The sequence below is a fragment of the Giraffa tippelskirchi genome, chromosome 4, assembly GCF_054371585.1.
Source record: "Giraffa tippelskirchi isolate mGirTip1 chromosome 4, T2T-mGirTip1v1.2.pri, whole genome shotgun sequence".
Lineage (NCBI taxonomy): Eukaryota > Metazoa > Chordata > Mammalia > Artiodactyla > Giraffidae > Giraffa > Giraffa tippelskirchi.
The window spans coordinates 4404227-4424472 of record NC_137278.1 but is presented as its reverse complement, the minus strand read 5'-3'; the positions used below and the strand labels follow the sequence as shown (position 1 = coordinate 4424472).

Here is a 20246-nt window from a genome sequence, read left to right as displayed (position 1 = left end):
CCCTGGGTCTGGAAGATCTCCTGGAGGAGGGCATGGCAACCCGCTCCAGTATTCTTGCCTGGAGAACCCCATGGACAGAGGGGCCTGGCGGGCTACAGTCCATCGGGTCCCAGAGTTGGACATGACTGAAGCAACTTAGCACACGTACACACACACATACACACTCCATCGTATATATGCGCCTCATCTTCTTTATCCATTCATTTGTTGATGAACGTTTAGATTGTTTCCGTGTCTTGGCTATTATAACTAGTGCTGCTATGAACACTGAGATGCGTGTATCTTTTCAAATTGTAGTTTTGTCTGGAGATATGCCCAGGAGTAGGATTGCAGGATCCTAGGGTAATTCTATTTTTAGTTTCCTGAGGAACTTCCATACTGTTCTCCATAGTGGCTTCACCAGCTTGCATTCCCAACAGAGTAGGGGGTCCCTTTTGTCCACACCCTCTGCAGCATCTGTTATTTGTAGGCTTTTAAATGATGGCCATCCTGACCAGTGTGAGGTGGTGCATCACTGCAGTTTTGTTTTGCATTAGGTCTAGCTCATCTGATGCGGCACTTAGCACCAAGGGGAGTCCCATGACATGCTGTTAGCTGCAGGCTGGGCAGTGAGAGTGACCCCCTTGCTAGGCAGCATGGATGGTTGGATGGCACTGCCCTGTCGTGTTGCTAACAGGATGTGCCCTCGAAAGACGTGTCCAAGTCCTAACTCCTGGTGCCTGTGAACGTGAGCTTATTTGGAAATAGCTCTTTGCAGGTGTAGTCACGTTAAGGATCTCAGGATGACACCGTACTGGATTTAGGGTGAAACTCTAGACCAATAACTGGTGTCCTTAGAAGAAAAGGAAGAGAGTGATTTGAGACACAGACAGAGGGGTCAGAGGCCATGTGAAAACAGTCACAGAAATCAGAGTAACATACTGGCAAGCCACAGAATGCAAGTATGGCCAACAGCCCCCAGAGGCTGGGAGAGAGGCATGAAACCCACCCTCCCTGACAGCCTCCAAAGGAACCAACCCTGCTGACACCTTGATTTTGGACTCCTGGCTTTCAGGACTCAGCAAAAGCAAATTTTTGCTGTTTTTAAGCCACTACGTTTGTGGCTATTTGTTGCAGCAGCCACAGGAAACTAATACAGAAGAGATGGTTCCAGGAAAGAGAGAGGACTTCTTGATCTGTCTGTGCTGTGACATTGAGTTTCTCAGGCCTGCGGCAGCTGGAGCCACGAACAGCCTCTTGCATTTACTGGTGCCTCCTATCAAGCTGATGGCTTTCTCTGTGTTCCAGGACTGTAAAAAGGCTGTAGTAGATCATAGAGGCACCAGCCAGGGCGTCCCAGAGTCAGGTACCCTGGTCTCCCAGCCCCTGCCTCTGGCGATTAGCTGAGTGACCCTGGACATGCACGTAACCTCGTTCAGTTGTTGTTCGGTCACTGAGTCATGCCCGACTCTTTGTGACCCTGTGGGCGGCAGCACACCAGGCTTCCCCGTCCTTCAGTGTAACTTTGCTGAGCACTAATCTGTAAAAGTGGGGCAAGAGGAGACCTGCTTCATATGTTACGATGAGAGTTCGTTCGTTCATTCCCTGTTCAACAAAGATTTACCAAACACCTACTATGTGTGAAGAATTATTCTAGGCACGGAGACAGAGCAGTGAACAACAGTAACAAAAGAAATAATCCCTGCCTCATGAAACTCCCATATTAGGGAGGAAAGAAAAGTGATGACCAAACTTTATCAGTAAAACACAGGGTTGGTGGGATTTTCCTGGCAATCCAGTGGTTAGGACTCTGTGCTCCCACTGCAGGGGCCAGGGGTTCCATCCCTGGTGGAGGAACTAAGATCGTGCATGCCACACTGTGGCCAAAAGAATTAAAAGAGAAAAAAACCCACAGAGTTAGTGATAAGTGCTTTGGAAAAGCACAGAGCAGGGGAGGGGATGAGGAGAGGCTAGGTTCAGTTTAAATAAAAGGTCAGGTCAGGAAGGGACAAGGGATCGGCAGGCGTCAAGCGCTGACCCTTGACCAAGACACAGGCACAGAGTTATTGCTCATCCCACAGTGGCTGCTTATACTTGTCAGCTGGGGCTACTGGAACAAGACCTAGAGGCATAAACAACAAACACTTCTCATAGTTCTGGGGGTCAGCAGGGTTTGTTTCTTGGTTTACAGATACTTGGCTCTCTGATCTCTTCTTATAAGGGCAATAATCCCATTTATGCTGGCTCCACCCTTAAGACCGCATCACCTTCCAAAGGCTCCATCTCCTAACACCAGGAGGGGACAGGTGATCTCTCATGGACCCTATCTCATGCACCTCTTCCGTTTACTGATTCTAGTCTAGATCCTTCTGCTGTAAGAAACCACAACCATGAGTAGAATGGCTCTTCTGAGTTCTGTGGGTCCTTCTAGTGAACTGTTGAACCTGAGGATGATCTTATGAACGCAGGAACAGCAACCAAGCATTTGGCCTCTGCTTACCCCTGAAGTATCTGCATGAGGCCGAGGGGCTTGTGCCAGCATCTCTGTGTGGGGCAAGATAGATGTGTGTTGTAATCCTCTGTGGGCTAAAGAGAACCCATCTGGTAAGATGATTGATCCTGTGATTGGCTAAAGAGATGGATGCCCCAGCTTCAAGCCTTTAAACAGACAGCAGCTATCTGGTCTACCTCACAGGTTGAGCTGCAGGGTTGGTTTTCCCCCCGTCGCTCTGTCAGGGCCAATGGCATTGGGTGTGCATTCAACCCTCCAGACTTCAGAAGATGCACCCTCAGAGAACAGCAGCAGATTCCTCTAATAAGCAAAACCCCATTGGCTTTTATTACTTTGGGCAAAATAAAATTTGCTCCTGAATAAGCAAAAGCTCCCTGACAGCTCTGTCGACACGAGGCACCCTATTTGAAAAGATATGAGAGGCGAGGGACAGGAAATATGAGGCTCCTCCGAGGCAGGTGGGGCCTGTTGTGGGCTCGAGGTGACAAGGAGAGGACTAATAATCTAATGGGGAAGAGGGCTGGGCGTGAAGGCGCTCATCTCAGCCTAGCCCTTTAAAACCAAAGTGATGGAGTTCATTTGCATTTAGATCTCCTTGGCTCCCTCTTTTCATCTAAAGACAAATCCTCACAAAAGGCTGCTTAATTAGACCAAATTAGATTTCCGCTCAGCAGCTTGTCATTCATTACAAAATGCTGTTCTTTTTTTTTTTTCTTCCCCATTTTGGTAATTATGGGCTGGTCTATACCAGTTTGTAAGCATTCACCCCAGCCGCTGAGTATGACTAGCATTCCTGATTTTGTGCAGAGAAGAGGAAAATTATTCAGTTGCACCAAATCTGTCTATTTTATAAGTTGGATCAAGACCATCTTCACTCGAGTCTTTTACAATAATGAGTATTCTCACTCTTAATTCTTTAATGATTAATCGTAGGAGCAGCACAGAGCTTGGTAATTTCCAGGACTAAAAGCTTAAGTACAAACAGACTTCACATGTAGCAATTATGCCATATATTTGAAATCTTCACCTGAGTTATGCAGCCCTATTCCATCTTTGAAGCCGCCCATTAAATCATTTATAACACAGTCTCTCATCCTGAGCGGTTAATATTGCTCAACTCAGATCTTCTCTCCCATGGTCTGTTCCCCAGCCCCTCCCAACCACAGAGCCTTGGCAGTTCCAATTTTCAGTTGTGGATATAGACCTGATGGGGTGGGTGCTCGGGAGGGCATTTGAGGGTGGGGCTTGGTTTGGCTGATCCACAGTTTTCATCATCTCATTCTCCAAATCCTTTCTATCCATTGTATGTGGTGCAGCTCAGCGTTCAGAGGATTTCCTACAAACCCAGGGAGGGGCCTCAGAGTGGCAGGCGGGTTGTGTCTGAGAGGCAGGTGTGGCAGTCCATCCCAGGGCAGCCCAGTTGGCTTTGCTCTGGTCATTCTGGCTGAGTGCAGATGGGCACGTGCCCAGGCTCAGATGCTGCTGATGGAGGTGTCAAACACAGCATCCACTCTCTCTAATAACAATTGCCACTCAAGCCTACTGCCGAGTTTTAGTGAGGCTTGTTATGGGAGGGACATTGAATAGTCTCTGCTCACATCAAGCCTATGAATTGGGTGGTGTTCAGAGAGGAGCTGGCAAATGGGAGATTTGTGGTGCCCAGATCAGCCTGACGTGACCCCAAAGCATGCCCACTGTGTGCTCTGCCTTCCTGAACAAAAGAATCAGATGACATGGGTCTAGGTGATGTGGATTCAGAACTTGCTCCAAAAAGAGAATGGCAGAGCTGGAGGGGCCCAGAGATCAGCTAGCTCTTCTTCCTCATTTTACAGACAGGAACACTGGAGGCCCAAGAACGGGGAGGGAGCCTCCTCCAGGCTGCCTTCCTAGATTGGCCCTCCCCTTTAGCCTTCAGTCTCCTACCTTCTTGGTTGCTGCACACCTGTCATGGTCACAAGGCAGGAAACTGCCAGTTCTGCTGCTCCCACTGAATCCAGAAACTCCTACCTTCCTGTGGGCTCACAGTGGGGCAAGGCTGGCTTTTCCACTTTTTCCCTGATAGCTCAATTTCCTGGAGAACCTAGCCCCAAAGTGAAAGTGAAAGTGTTAGTCGCTCAGTCGTGTCTGACTTTATGCGACCCCATGGACTGTAGCCCACCAGACTCCTCTGTCCGTGGGATTTCCCAGGCAAGAATACTGGAGTGGGTTGCCATTCCCTTCTCCAGGGGATCTTCCAGCCCCAGGATCTGCATTGCAGGCAAATTCTTTACTGCATGAGCCACCAGGGAAGCCCCAACCTAGCCCAAACAGGCAGATCTTTAGCCACTGGGGACTTGCCCATTTTGCAATTCCCTTAATACTACATCAACATCTGGTCATTGATAAGATACAGCCTCCTGGTCATAAGACCCCCCAAGCCTCAGCTGACCTTTGAGATCTCAGACCCAGAGACTCCCTGCCCTGCTCAGAGTGACATCACGTGGACGCCTGATCCCCTCTCCCACCCCCGGAGTTCCTGTGCCCTCCTCCTTGCTGGACTGTGGCTCCTCAGCCATAAGCCCCCAGGCAGTCTTCATAATTCCTCTTCCCTCTCTCACGCCTGTCCAAGCCCCACCAAAGAAGCCTGTGGTAAATGCTTCCCCATGGTCATGCCTTTTTCCTCCCTCTACAACTAGGTTATCATCCATCTCTGAAAACTCCCAAGTACCAAGCATGGTGCCCTATGCCCTGTGAGTGGCCTCCGCCCCCTCTGCCATATAAAAGAGCATTGCTTAAGGCCAGCCTGACCTCTCCTATAGATTGGAAACCCAGAACCCACCAGAAAACAGCCCCAAGGCTGCAAAGACAGGGCTGAGGTGGGACCTTGTTCTCCAGCCGCCCAGCTCTGTGCCGGAATCCACAGCCATCCTTATTAACCGGCGTCATTTCGGAGCCCCTTCCTCCACTCCTGCGATCTTCTGTGTTAACAGGTCAGCTGCCATTTTGTGTTAAACTCCTTCTCACTTATTACAATACTGGTTTTCTTTTTATTGACATGGAAATAAAACTTACAATCAATGAGATATTATGAAATATACATCAAAACAAAAGTCACTGGAGCTGGCGTTTTCATCTGTTCTTGGGAAAGAACAAGGGTTTATGGGGGTGGGGGGTAGAAAACACTGAACATTTTTCTTCCCTATTACATGATGCGATTTTCAATGAATCTATAAAGAAAATGGAAACATAAATAGAGTAACCAAACAGAATGATCCCTGCAGCTGTCAAAACTTAAAACAGTTCCATTTTCCTTTGATTTCTGTTTTAAGTTTTGAAAAGTACATAGATCATTCTCTGCTTTTGCTTTTTCTTTCTTTCTTTCCTTTTTTTTTTCTTTTGGTAGGTAGCCTCTTTCTTAAGTCTGATTTCTCTACGGACCATTGGCTTTGGCCCTTAGCAGCTGAACTGACCAAATGACCAAATGAAGATGCCATTTGTTTCTTATGCCTTCAGGTGTGAGAAGGTAGAGGCGAACTCATATTCTATTTCTTCTCCACCGTCTGGAAACTGGCTCCTTCCCTCCGTGGTGCCACATCAAAGCCGACCCAGCGCCGCTTCTTCCTTTACTAAGCTAGTGGCACATGGGCAGCAAAGGGCAAAGGGGAAGGGCTCCCAGCTGGTGGGCACCCCTGCTGCGTGCCGGGCACCCCTGGGCACCTTTCCTCAGTCGTCTCGTCTAAATCCTGTCTTTATTCGCTGAGATGGGGACGGTTGTCCCCGTTTCATCAATGATGAGAAGCTGAGAATCAAAGGGAGGCAGAAGGATCAGAGCCTGGATTCCAATCCCACCCGTCTACACCAGGAAAGGACCTCTGCATGGCCTTAGTTGAGCGATTTCATGTTTTTCTTAAAATGGAAGAACCCTTTCTTCCAAAGAAGACTGACATGGAGTCCCCATAAATAGAACATGTTTCCCGGCGGCCGCCTGGCTGGCTCAGGATGCAGGCTTGGTGTTCCGGGTTTGCCTTCATCTGAGGTTGTCTGATCTCCTCTCTGACCTCCTCCAGGGTCCCAGGAATAGGTGAGATGGGGCCTTGGGAGGATGGCGGGAGGAGCTAGGCATGAGTATCCAGGTCTCCAAATCCACAGTCCAGCGTTCCTTCTCCCTTCCACTGCTCCTTCTGCCAACTGTGGCCTTCCCAAAGTGCCCAAAGCGAAGGTATACCTTGCAAAACAGAGCCCATCCAGTTTCGCTGGTCCTCAGGTTGGCCTTCAAACAGAGGTATTCGTGAAGATCTAAGACATGCCTAACAGACAGACCTGCCCCAGCTCCCAGCGCGCAGACCATCAGAGAAACACGATCAGGGTGGGACATGGTCCCCCAGCCCCTACATCCATCACCACCCAGTCTCACCTCCTTGAAGCTGCACGATATTTTCAACTACATGGTCCGTGATCCCACAGTGAGACAGTGGCCACTTCATTTGCACTTCTTTCCGTTCCCATCCTGAAGAGAGAGAGAAGAACATCCTAAATTGTCCAGATAGGAGGCATGGCATAACCTTCCTGTGAACATATTAATTTTTCTTTTTATTGAGGGAAAATTTATATAAAATTAACTATTACCCATTTCTTCAGTGTATGATTCAGTGGCATTTAACGCCTTTACAGTGCTGTGCACTCACTCCTTCTATTTCATTCCAGGGTATGTTCATCACCCCAGAAGGAAATCCCACAGCCACGAAGTAGTCACTGCCGTCGTTCTCCACTCCCCTATTCCGCAGCAATCACTTATCTGCTTTCTGTCTCTGTGGATTTACCTATTCTAGATGTTTCCACGTTACGTGGCCTTTGTCATCTAGCTTCTCTCCCTCAACCTGCGTTTTCAAGGTTCATGCATATACGAGGACTCCATTCCTTTGCATGGCTGTCTAATATTCTACTATATATGTATGGATAGACCACACTTTTTCCATTCATCCGGTGCTGCACACTTGGGTGGTTTCTATCTTTCAACTCTTGAGGATAATGCTACTATAGACATGTGTGTACATATATTAGTATGAACACCTGTTTTCAGATCCTTCGCGTTATATCTAGGAGCAGAATTGCTGGATCACATGGCAATTCTACGTTTAATTTTTTGAGGCACTGTCAAGGGACTTATTAATTTTGTACCTAGTTTTCTGTTCAGATAGAGACAAAGTCACTGAAAATTCCACCCAGTGGATAGGCTAATGACATCCACCAGCTAGTATGACTGCTTCTTCTTTTAAAAAACAATCATTTATTTTGGCTGTGCTGGGTCTTCGTTGCCGCACCCAGGCTTTCTCTAGTTGCAGCAAATGGGGGCCACTCTTTGTTGCGGTGTGTAGGCTTCTCTATGCAGGGGCTTCTCTAATTGTGGACCATGGGCTCTAGAGAGACAGCTCAGTAGTTGTGGCACACGGGCTTAGTTGCCCTGCAGCATGTGAGGTCTTCCTAGACTGGGGATCAAACCCGTTTCCCCTGCATTGCAAAGCAGATTCTTAATTGCTGGACCACCAGAGGAGTCTGTATGACTGCTTCTTACTGAGAACTTGCTTGGCCCTCTGCTAAGAACTCTCCCGCATTATGTAAGGTTCCAATAACCCTCTGAGCTGGGTATTCCCATTGTAACTATTGTATCAGTAAGGAAACAGGCGCTCAGAAGTTCAACAACTTGTTCAAGGCCACACAGAGTTGAGAATCCAGAATTCCAACCTGTGCATTTGGCCTCAAACTTGTGGGGATTTTTTTTGTTTTGTTCTTGTTGTTCTGGGGGTTTTTGTTTTTGTTTTTTTGCTATGCCCTGCAGCATAAGTCATCTTAGTTCCCCAACCAGGGATCCAACCTGTGCCTCCTGCAGTGGGAGCATGGAGTCTTAACCACTGGACCACCAGGGAAGTCCCCAAATTTGTGTTTTTAAGCACCAAACTGTAAAGTCCCGGTAAGGTGTCGAATGATTTCTGTCTGGAGCTGGGATGTGATGAGCAATATGCTGGCAGCAGCAGATCTGTGCTCCTAATTACGCCCGGCTCAAACCATTAGGAAAACGAGTCTGCCTTCCTGGAGCTCACCCCAGCCGTGCGCTCCCAGAGCTGGACTGCTGGGAGTCTGGGATTAAACCCTACATGGCGGATAAATCACAAAACAGGCAAGTAACACTTAGCAAAGCCCTACACCTGGTGATTTCTCTCCACCGGGGAGTTTAGCTTTATCCCCTGTGTCTTCAGAGAATGACCAGTCGTGCCCGTAACAGCTTCATTTATCAGGTACCCGCTCCTTATCCACCATGGTGCCAAGAGCATCTCGTCTGCTTATCTCAGCCGCAGACCTAAAATGGGGTGTTGTTTCCCCCACTTGACAGATAGGGAACTTGGGGTGCAGGCAGGTTGAGAGACCATGTCAAGACTGCGCAGGTGTAACTGACAGAGCCCCTGTTGACCTGGACATTCCGGTTCGAGAGCCGTCCTTGTAAGCGGGAGTCCATCCCGGCCGCCTCCCAACAGCAGAGGCAGTGTCTCTTGTGGGAGCTTCTGATGCCGTTCAGGAGGAAGTTTCCCAGGACAGTGAGCAGCCTCCTGAATGTGGCTCGGGTCTGTTCATAGTCTCAGAGGATACCTAGTCAATTTTCATTGCTTTAAAAGAAAAAAAATCCAAATCATGGTGTTTGTTCCTTCCAACCTCTCATGTTTGCCTTTTTCAAAACACACATGGTTTCCCCCTCATCCACCTAAACCCGCTACTGAGTTACTGGCCCCCCGAGGCCGCGGGCTCAGAGCGAGGCATCCACGCACTTTGCTGCTCGCTGCCTTCTCCGAGTGTAATCAAACATCAAGCTAAGTAGCAAATAAATCTCTCGATCTCATAAGCTGCACAGCGAGATCATGTAAATGCAAATGAAGGACCTGGTTTCAAGCTGCTGAGGGAGGAGGGGTGGACACGCCGGGGCCCTATCACCACGACCGCCTCGCACACCAAGGGCCATACATCAGCTGCGGCTGCCTTGGTTCTGGCAGCACCAAGGGAGCCGGGGCTGCCCCAGGGAGAGGAGGACGGAGGAACCCCAGCAGGCAGCGAAACACAGGCGGCCCCGGGGCGTGGGAACTAGGCAGGGGCCCAGGGGGTGGCTGGGCAGGTTCATTGGGGCCTGGAGAGGTCTGCACTACCCCGGCCACTCCCCGCCCACCCACCTTGACCTGAGCTGGTGGGCTGATCCAGTAATACCAACAATGACAGCAGTAATGGAGACCACTGGCTTTTGGCTCCAATCTTCAGCCAAGGAGGTTTTACAGGTGAGCGATAGGGACCAGAGAAGTCAAGTGACTTGCCCAAGGTCACACAGGAAGTGGCAGAGAAAGGTGTCAGCTCTGTGACATTAATACATTTGCTTCCACATCTTCCTATGAGCCTGGGGCTCCCCTCTCCCCTCTTTTCCTCTCTCCAGCTCAGCCCGCACTATACATGTGCACCAGAGTGGTGATGACCCAGGAGAAGAACTCTAACTTTGATGCTTGGCGGGAGGGAACACAGAAAATAGAAACTGGCTTTAACTCTACCTTTTTAATTATAAAAAATAAAGTCTCAATACCCAGCCCCCTCTCCTGGCCCTCCACCCAAATGTCCCATCTCTAAGGGCATACCCTCACACATACTTTCTTATGTTTATTTCCAGTATATTTTTTCAATGAATTCTTTTCTATGTATTCATAACAATAGTATATGTAAATTTTTGAATCCCGCTGATTTTTTTTTTCACTTAATGTTATTTCAGATGCCTTTGATCATATATGGATGTGGTCTTCTGGTGTGTGGCTTTTTAGTATCGTTATGTGATATTCAACTGCCACTCACACAATACAAACGGTTCAAAGAATCTGGCTTCTGAGACGACGCTGGGGTCCTTTGATGCATAATGCACCTTATTTCACATGATTGTTTATCTGAGGTTCTCATTATGGAAATAAATAAATATCCTCTATGCTAATCGTGATCACAATTTGCATTTATATTGTGCTTTTCATTCGAGGATCTTAAGTTGTTTTACAATAATGAACTCGCCCTCCGTGAGCGAGACAGGATGTGTGTGCGTGCGTGGCTGTGGGCAGAGCCATATACAGATATTTATTTAATAACTACCAGGCAATAACCGTGGGATTTCACAGAACTACGCTTTAATAGGATACGCGAAAGCGAGCGGAGGCTTCTCAACTGTCGAACAAACGTTCATTTAGTTGAGAGTCTGGACTAGAGGGTTAATGAGTCACAGCCTTCTGTGGCTGCCAGGAGGTAGGAGCGACTCCTCTAGGGAGCTCAGCCCTCACAGATAACACCTAAGATTGGTCTGGAACTCAGGCATCGAGCTCCCAGGCAGAAAACCCGTCTTGGAAATGACCACCAGCTCGTTTGTGCAGAGCAAGATCCAGTTTATACCGTCTAAGAAGCAAAGCCAGTTAATTTCACCCATTTTTACCTCTTTGGTGAGAAATGGGGGCAAGTTAAGGATTTTTAAGAGCGTACGGGGTGGAGAATTGTCACACTCGAGTTGTAAGGCTGGGTCACTTTTTTGAAGTTGTCCCCGGGTACTTCCTTCCTGGGTCTCAGGTGACTCCAGAGGCAGCCTGCCGGCAGTGCCACCTGTACTTGCCTCCGGAAAGCCCCAGCGGTCCTGAGGCTGGCGACAGGCTGCTCCGAGGGGGCTTCCGGGCCAGGGGCTGCCTGCCTGACCTGGATCTCAGCGCGGATTTTTTCCAGGGCTTGGTCCTCGATGTTGGGGAGTGGAAGGAGCGGCCGAGCAAGAAGGAGCCCAGAGAATCCCAAGAGCCCCCTGGGACGGGGAGCGAGATGGTTTTAATTAGAGCTGGGAGATGAGAAACAAGGCAGCGAGGGATGACATCTTAATGAGGTTTAATGAAGCTGTCTGCTGATGGGGACAGCTGTCACCCAGAGCTGTATTCCAGCCAAACCACTGTGACAGAGCAAACTCTGAAAAAGGCACAGTTTGAAAACTTGAGAGGGGCAGGGCGGCCAGACTCAGAGCAGGGATTTTTCTCCTCCGTTTGCCTCTTGAGTCTGACCACCACGAGGACAAGGGATTCCCGCTAGTAGCCCGGATCCAAATAGCTGCCAGTATTTCACAGTTCCCTGTTGTGCAAAGTGAAGGTGTGCCTCTGAAAAGACCTTGAGTGTCATGCATGAGATGTCTTAGAAATCAGCCAGAAGGATGAGAAATACAAGGAGGGCTTGCCTCGAGGGGTGGTGGTGGTGGGGCGGTGGGAAATGAGAGGAGTCTGCCATTCCATCCCTTTCTGAGCCTCGATTTCCCCATCTTCCCAGTGGGGGCAACGTGACCTCCCTTACAGAGTGTTGTGAGGGGCCGCTGAGGGTGAGCGCAGAAGTATGATGTCAGAGGGCTGAGGTTAACTGCAGCTCTTCCCTTTACTGGGCTTCCCAGGTGGCACTGGTAGTAAAGAACCCGTCTGCAAATGCATGTAGACGTAAGAGACACAGGTGTGGTCCCTGGGTCAGGAAGACCTCCTGGAGGAGGGCATGACAACCCACTCCAATATTGTTTCCTGGAGAATCCCATGGACAGAGGAGCCTGGCGGGCCACAGTCCATGGGGTCGCACAGAGTTGGACATGACTGAAGCGACTTAGCACACACTTCCACCTGGGTGCCTTTGGGCAAGTAGGAACCTCTTTAAGTTTCAGTTTTCCCATCCATCAAATGGGAGAACCTCCCAGTGGGGTTGGGAGAGTTCAGGGAGAAGTACAACAAGCTCTCAGAACACAGTAAGTGCTCACTAAAAGGGCCTGATAAGCAAGGTCACAGGGTATAACTTGAGCCTTGCATGTGGCAGGTGCTCAGTAAATGCTCACCCTTATTTGTTGTTTCCTTTACTTCTGTTATAAAGAGAACAAGGTGGTTTCTGGGGACCCTGGGTGGGCGGGTGCTCTCCGCCTTCACCTGGGCCAGCATCTGTGCATCTGCCCCAGGACCTTTGAACATCCCACTTGAGCGCTGTCTCTCATCCTGTTCTGGGCTGAATGTGCAGGCCGCCTGGTTTACTCAAGTGTCCAATCAGAGCTGATTTGTGACCATGTCTCAGTCGTTTCACAACCTGTTTGCCTACATCTAGAAGTTCAGAGTCAGGAGTTCCTCTGGGCACCTATTTGTCAGTCCTTAACCAGTCCCCTGAGTTGCCCGGGGAACTGCAGACTCCTCTGTTGGGCAGCTTTTCTCTGTAGGCTTCTAGAAAGCCCCTTCTGGACAAACTGGGGAGGGAAGCCCAGAGTCGGTGCCCGGTCAACCCACCTCTGGGCCAGTCCTCTTTACTGCTTCTGGGGAGCCCCTCAAAGGACCAGAAGCACTCCCTGGCTGCCCCACTGGAATCGTTTTTAGATCGGCTGGCCCCAAAAATGCCGACCCAAGAGTTGGATCTTCTTTCCTGTCCAGCTCTGACCCAGGCATGACTTAGCTGTCCTGTGTCCAGATCACTGAAATGATGGCTTTTCCCATCACCCCCAGTCTATACAGCAAAGAGCGCCTGTGCCCAGGACTCTCCTGGACAGAAGGCTACTCATGTCCTCTGCGTGTATGGCGGGCGCCGTGCAAACATGAGCAAAATCCAATCTTCAGAGCTGACTTTATGAAAAGACAGTGAAAGAGTCCCAGGCAATTGATGCTAAATGCCAAGAGGCAGCAAAGACATGGAGTCCGATGTGGGTTCAGATTCAGCTGTGGCCTCTCATTAGCAGTCAAGCTTTGGGCAAACAAATCCAGCTGTCCAGGCCTCCCTTTCCCACCCGAAAAGCTGTGTAATTTGCAGGGCTGCCTTAACTGTTAGTGGTACAAGCGGTAAACGCCCCCATGGAGCCTGGCCCGCGGTCACCATGTCTACGATGTTGCCGTGGTTGGCGGTGCTGGCACCTGGGTGGGCCCAGTTAGCCCATCTCATTGGGCAGCTGAGCTGGTAACGGATGAATATGCTGCTCCTCTACGGTATTTCCCTAGAGAAAAAGACCCTGATGCTGGGAAAGATTGAGGTCAAGAGGAGAAGGAGGCGACAAAGGGTGAGATGGTTGGATGGCATCACCGACTCAGTGGACATGAGTTTGAGCAAACTCCTGGAGATGGTGAAGAACAGGGAAGCCTGTCAGGCTGCAGTCCATGGGATCACAAAGAGTCGGACATGACTGAGCGACTGAACAACTAGGGTGTTTATACGTGAACACAAGGGCTTTGAGACACACAGTCTAAACCTAAAGGATTAAATTGCCAAGGGTAGGATTTCAAGCATGCGGTAATATCAGGAACCCACTGCTCTTGCGACATGTGGCTACTATCACGGGCGAACAGGCTTTGCAGGAGGGAAGCGGGCAGGACCTCGTAGGGCACCCATGTCAAGTGGGCAAACAGAACCAACTCCCCCAAAGCCTCTTTGTGCTGCTTACAGCCAGTGTCCCTGCCCCAAAGGTACCCACCCTCCTGACTTCTAAAACCAGACACTAGTTGTGCTGTGTTTGAACTTCACCCACGTGAAGCCGTGTGTAACCTGTGTGTCCGGCTCCTTTCGCCCCACACTTTGAGGGAAAACCACCCGCATGGTGTGTGGAGCTGATCTTTCAGCTGTGGGGCAGTTCCTCAACCCACTGGCGTGGAGGCCAGATGACTCTATGTTGTTGGGGGTGGGGGCTGTCTTGTGCATCTTGAGATGTTTGCCAGCATCTCTGGCCTTCAGCCATTGGACAGAGGGCAGTACCGACTCCTTGGCTGTGACAACCAAAACTGTCTCCAGACATGGGCAAATGTCCTCTGGGAGGGCAAAACTGCCCCCAGTTAAGAACCACTGCTATGGAGTAGTCTATGGAATGAACCTGTCACCACTTTTTTATCCACCTGGGATGGCCATTTGGTGCTTGGCTATGACAAACCAAGCTGCTGTGAGCATTCTCAGACATCTGTTTGGGTGGACATGGGCACGCATTCCCATTGGGTGTCCAGGAGGGAATTGTTGGGTTACTGGTAGGTATATGTTTAGCTTTAATAGGTATTGCTGAACAGTTTTCTGTGGTGCTTGTACCAATTTACACTCCTACCAAGTACCTGAGTGTCCTGGTTACTTCACATCTTTACCAATAGCATTGAGTTTTTATTTTGCATTTTTCAGAGGTTGAGCACCTTGACATAGGGGTCTTGGCCACCTTGACATCCTCTTAATAGAGTGCTTATTCAAGTCTTTTCTCGTCTTTCTATAGGATCGCCTGCCTTTTTCTTATTGATCTGTAGCAGCTCTTTATATATGATGGATAACAGCTCTTTGTCAGATGTATGTATTACAAATACCTTCTCTCACTCTATAGACTCACACATTTTTAGAGCTAGAGGCAATCTATGCTCCCCTATCAAACCCTCTGATGCTCTTTGTTGTCATTACTTGTTCAGCTTGTCCTTTTAGCAAGGTAATGAATTTCATAAGGGCAGGGGGCAGTTTGTTCACCTTGCAACTCCTGGCGCAGATCTTGGTGCAGAGGAGATTCAAAATAAATATTTGTGCAGGGGACGAATGAGTGACTTTCCCACTGGGATGATTTTTGCAGCCCAAGGCTTCAGTGTTTTTGGCCGCTGTTGATTCCTAGGCAACCGTCACTAAAAAGCGTGGAGATGGTGGCACTCGCTTCTTCCCCGCCTCCTTCACTACCGCCCCCTGCCCAGTGGCAGCCATGGAGTCTGTCTGTCGAGCCTCTGCCAGCTGGAAGCCAGCCCATCCGCACCTGCGGGAGGGAGGCGGGGCCTCTTCCGGAGAAGTCACGTTTTAATTAACTTCCCTTCCCGCACCGGAGAGGGCAGATCATTTTCATAAACAAATGAGGAGCCGGGGCTTTGTCTGCAGCTCGGAGTGAATCATGTAGAAGGAAATCAAAACAAACCACCCAGCTGAGGCCCCTGCCCGAGACTCAGAACTCCTAGTTCTCGAGGAAGGTCAAGGCCTAGGATCCGAGATGAGAAGGAAGACGGAGAAAAATGGTGAGGTGGTGGGTAGCAAAGAACTGATAGAGTCTCCAAGGAGGCAGCTCATTCATTCATTCATTCATTCACTCGATCAACCCCTCTTTACTGGTATCTATTCTCTGCTAATCTCTCTGAAAAGCAGGGGTGGAAATAAATACTCTTTATGGGGTGTGTTGAGAATCTCTGCTCAATTTTGCCATGAGCCCAAGACTGCTCTAAAAATAAAGTCTATTTTTGAAATAATCAACCTTAAAAGAAAGGAAAGAAGGGAGGGAGGGACAGAGAGAGAGAAAGAAGAAAGAAAGAAAGACTGAGCGGACAGTCTACCAAGGGAGACAGACATTAAACTGATCACCACACAATTAGTAACCCAATTACACTACTTTGTAATCTTTAATGGCTTTATTGAGCTATAATTCACATACTATACAATTCACCCATTTAAAGTATACGATCCAATGGGTTTTAGCATATACACAGGATTGGGCAACCAGCACCATAATCAATTTCGGAACATTTTCATTACCCCCGAAAGAAGTCTCATACCCCTTAACCATCACCCCTAAATCATTCCATTCCCTTCCCCATCTCAGCCGTAGGCAACTACCAATCCACTTTCTGTTTCTATGGATTTGCCTATTCGGGACATTTCATGAAGTAAAATCATACAATATGTGGTCCTCTGTGACTGACTTCTTCACCGAGCACCATACTGTCACAGCCTGTCCCCGCTGAAGCAGTTCTACTGTTTCTACTGTATAATTCTGTTTCTTGTTTTTGTTTTATGTTTTTTTTTTTTTTTAGTGATGCTGCATGTCGGACCTTAGTTCCCTGATCAGGTATTGAACCCATGCCCTCTGCACTGGAAGCCCAGAGTTTTAACCACCGGACCACCCTAAATGTGAGCTCAGGGCCCTATGATAAGGGCCCTAAGATAAGATAAGGAAGTTTGTCTGCACTGAAGGCAACCCAGGAGGACTTCCCAGAGGAAGCAGTTTTTAATCTCAGGCATTTAGTGAGCATTGGTTATGCACTACCAGGAAAAAGAAACTGATAGAAGCCATGGTTCTGGATGTGTAGGAATGTATAATCCAGGCAGGCTGGCCTGCAAGTGCTTTCCTAGGAATTGAGGTCACTTACGTTCTAAGCTTAGAATAGAACCCATAGGAAGATTACTGGAGCCAGAGGAAGGAGAAGCCACTATGAGCCGGAGGGGTCCCGGAAGGTTGAAGAATAAGAGCCAGAGAAAGGAGGGCAGGCAGGAGCAAAAGCGGCTGGGATGCCTGCAGATCCTGCAGGGTGGGGAGCGGTATGTTGTGCCCACGTCTGAGGACCACGTTGGGGGGTTGGGAGCAAAGTCACAGAGGCGGGCGGGATTGGAAAGAGCAGGGCCCAGACTGCCAGCCTAAGGGAGGGGTTTATTCCAAAGGCCGTGATGAGCCGTTATGGGTGGTCCTGGATCATCCACCTTTATGCACCCAGGTCTCTGTGAGCCTGAACTTTGGGGACAGAGACTGACAGGGGAAAGGAGAAAGGGTGAGGCCAGAGCCACCAGACTCTGGACAGTCTTTGGCGAGGCTGGAGTATTGATGTCCTGGGGGTCGTAACACCCTGTGACTGGGAGCCTGGGGCCCAGGGGTGCGAGGAGCAGCTACACTGACCCATCTCAGTAAAGTCCCCGGCCCCCAGGCCTGATGGCACCGGGAGCCACGCACCCCTGGTTGGTATCTCTTTAGCAGGCGGATCTGAATATGGGCTGGAGAACACAGCCTGGGTTCAAATCCCGGCTCTGCCACTTCTTCCTGAGTGGCTTCGTGCCACCTGTCTGACCTCTCTGTGCCTCGGCTTCCCCGTCTGAGAAATGGGGATAGCGATGGGCTGCCTCACAGGGCAGCCGTGAGGACTAAGTAAGAGAAGCGGATGGAGACCCTAGACCTCGGCAGGTGCCCACCGCCAAAGAATGGCAACGTTCTAAACGCTGTAAGTTTCCCTGCGCCCAGGGAGTAGCTTATCGTCTACAGAGGGCAGCACGAGCATCGTGCTTAAGAGGGATCTTTACCCTGGGCTTCCCTGGTGACTCCGTGGCAAAGAATGCGCCTGCCAATGCAGGAGAGACAGGTTCGATCCCTGGTCTGAGAACATCCCACATGCTTCGGAGCCACTAAGCCCGTGGCCTTGCCCTCCGCAACTGGAGAAAAAGCCCATGCAGCAATGAAGACCCAGCGCAGTCAAAAATAAATAAATGAATAAATAAATTTTTTTTTTAAAAAAGAGCTTCACTCCGAGGCCAAACACATCTGCACGTCACACCCGGCCCTGTCCTTTAGGAGCCGAGGATCATGGTCCCGCCGCCCTGGTTCTCAGCGTCCCTACCTGTACAATGGGGAAATCGGTATCATTGATCACAAAGCAATTTCATCCCCCAAAACCCCTTCTGGGGAGTCAAGGAGGAGTTGACCCAAGACACAGAGTGAGAATGGCTGTCCCGCCACCGGGAGGGTGACAGTGGGCCTTGTCACCGCAGCCCCACCCTCAGGCAGCTCCAGGGACAAGGATTGGAGGGTCCCAGCTAGGAGTGAAGGGTTAGGGAGGAAGATGCCCCCTCCCTCGGGGGTGGCCCCAGTGGAATCTCCGTGAACCAGGTCTTTCCATCCATCTCCATGATACACCATGCGCAACACTAGGTGGGCGGATCTGGGCTGGACCCCAAGTGTGGCTGCTCAGTACGGGCCTGTGCCACCCTCTCCTGCTTCATAAATGCGCCTCCTCCTTCGGGGCCTGGGTCCCAACCACCCACTACCACCAGGCTCCTCCTGACTCTGCTCTCCTCACCCGACCCTGAGCAGGAGCCCAGCAGGCAGGCTTCCCCAAGGTGCATCTCAACACCCAACAGTAGTGAGTGCTCATCTCAGGGGGGTCTGCAGTCCACACCCCAGTCGTGCTGAGATCGTCCGCAGGTCCTGGGGCCAAGCAAGTGTCTGATGACTGCCGGTCGCTGATTTCAGTGTTACACCCTGGGTCTGAGATCCCACTTCTGACCTGTGCTCTCTGTCCTTCCCCAACAGGCTGAGCTCGGGAAGCCCCGGGAAAGAAGCTGCAGTCTGCCCGGAATTAATTTTAATTACGGACTCTACATCCGGGGGCTGGATGGAGGAGTCCCTGAAGGTGAGCAAGAGTTCTTGGTCGCCAAAGAGACATGAGCCCTCTAGCCAGGCCATTTGGCAGCTGGCCACGCTCCAGAAAAAGAGTCGGGGGTCTGCCCTGCTGCACGATTCCAAGTTTGGGCTTAGCCGAGAAGGACAGGACCACACAGGGTCCAGGTTGAAAGTGTCAGAGAAATAGCAAGGGCCCCTGACCGTGTGGAGCCTTGTCCCCAGGCAGGAGACTGAGCTCTGCACCTTCTGGGTTGAAAGCATGGGCAGGGGCAGGACCGGCCCTCTGATCTCTCAAAGGAGGCCTGCTGCTGCTGTTCTTTAGTCGCTGAGTCATGTCTGACCCTTGTGACCCCACGGACTACAGCCTGCCAGGCTCTTCTGTCTGTGGGCTTTCCCAGACAAGAATACTGGAGTGGGTCACCATTTCCTTCTCCGGGGGATCTTCTTGACAAAAGAAGACACAGGGATGGAACCCGTGTCTCCTGCATTGGCAGACGGTTTCTTTACCGCTGAGCCGCCAGGGAAGCCCCAAAAGAGGTCAAGGACAGGCAAGCCCAGCTCCATGAAGGATGCTCAGGCACCATCTGGAATCTGGGAATCCCGACCCCTCCCTTTCTGGGGAGCCAAGCCAAGGGACAGCCTGGTTCTGGGTTAATGAATGATATCTGTGCCCCAGGTCCTCCCAGTGAGATGCCACGATTGCTTTACTTCCCTGCCTGACTTCCACGGCTGTAGCTCTGTCTCTCCCTGCCCTCAGCCATTGGACACTGGAACGTGTTTAAACAGCATCCGACCTGCCCCCAAGAGCTGACCCGGAATTATATCGCCATGAACCGCGGGGCAGTGAAGGCTGGCCTGGTCACCGCCCGGGAGAATTTGCACTACCGTCAGCTCAACGACATCCGCATCAGTGACCAGGATGACAGGCGCGTCAAGAAAGAACCGCCCTCCCTCCCTCCAAATATGACCTTCGGGATCCGGGCACGGTAAGATGGCTAGTACCCAAGGCTCCATCCCCCCATCATGGTGGTGACAGCGTGCTCACGGTTGGGAACAATGCGGGAGCCGGACTCTGGACTCCAGGGAGGGGCGAGTGATCCAGGCCTGGCCAAACAGCGTATTTCACAAACCACCTTCACGGTGATTGGCTCAGAGGCAGACGTGTGACCCATGTCCCAACTCTGGAATGCATGACATTCTATAAAAGAGTGTGGTTGCATGTAATCAAATCTCAACTCAAATAACTTGGGTGTTTGGTTTTTTTTTTTAAGGGGAATTTATTGACTTACATGAGTGAAAGGGAAGAGCTTCAGGCATAGCTGGATCTAGGCAATCAGGCAATGTCATGTTTGTCTCTCCATGACTTGGCTGTGCTTTCCAGTTTGGGCTCCAGTCTCTGATAAGCTTCTTCCTCACTTGGCAAAATGGCCAGGGACAGCTGCATCCTTAGGTCCTATGCTTTTAGTGACCTCAGCGGAAAGGAACTATGAAAGCCTTGAGGTTAAGATTCTTTGGTCTAACTTCAGTACCATGCTTGTCCCTGACCCAACCACAGGGGTGAGTAGAAATTGCAAAATACACTGATTG

The 20246-nt window shown here is 50.2% G+C and overlaps 1 protein-coding gene across 9 annotated transcripts in view; it reads left to right on the top strand.

The window, feature by feature from the left end:
- The window catches only part of CFAP77 (cilia and flagella associated protein 77), a 149290-nt gene that overhangs the window by 67580 nt on the left and 61464 nt on the right, over positions 1-20246 (top strand). For all 9 annotated transcript variants that reach the window (XM_081590814.1, XM_081590810.1, XM_081590811.1 and 6 more), the window contains exons 2-3: positions 18570-18669; positions 19417-19645. In XM_081590814.1, coding sequence (XP_081446940.1) covers positions 18570-18669; positions 19417-19645 — 329 coding nt within the window. The remainder of the gene's footprint in view (positions 1-18569; positions 18670-19416; positions 19646-20246) is intronic.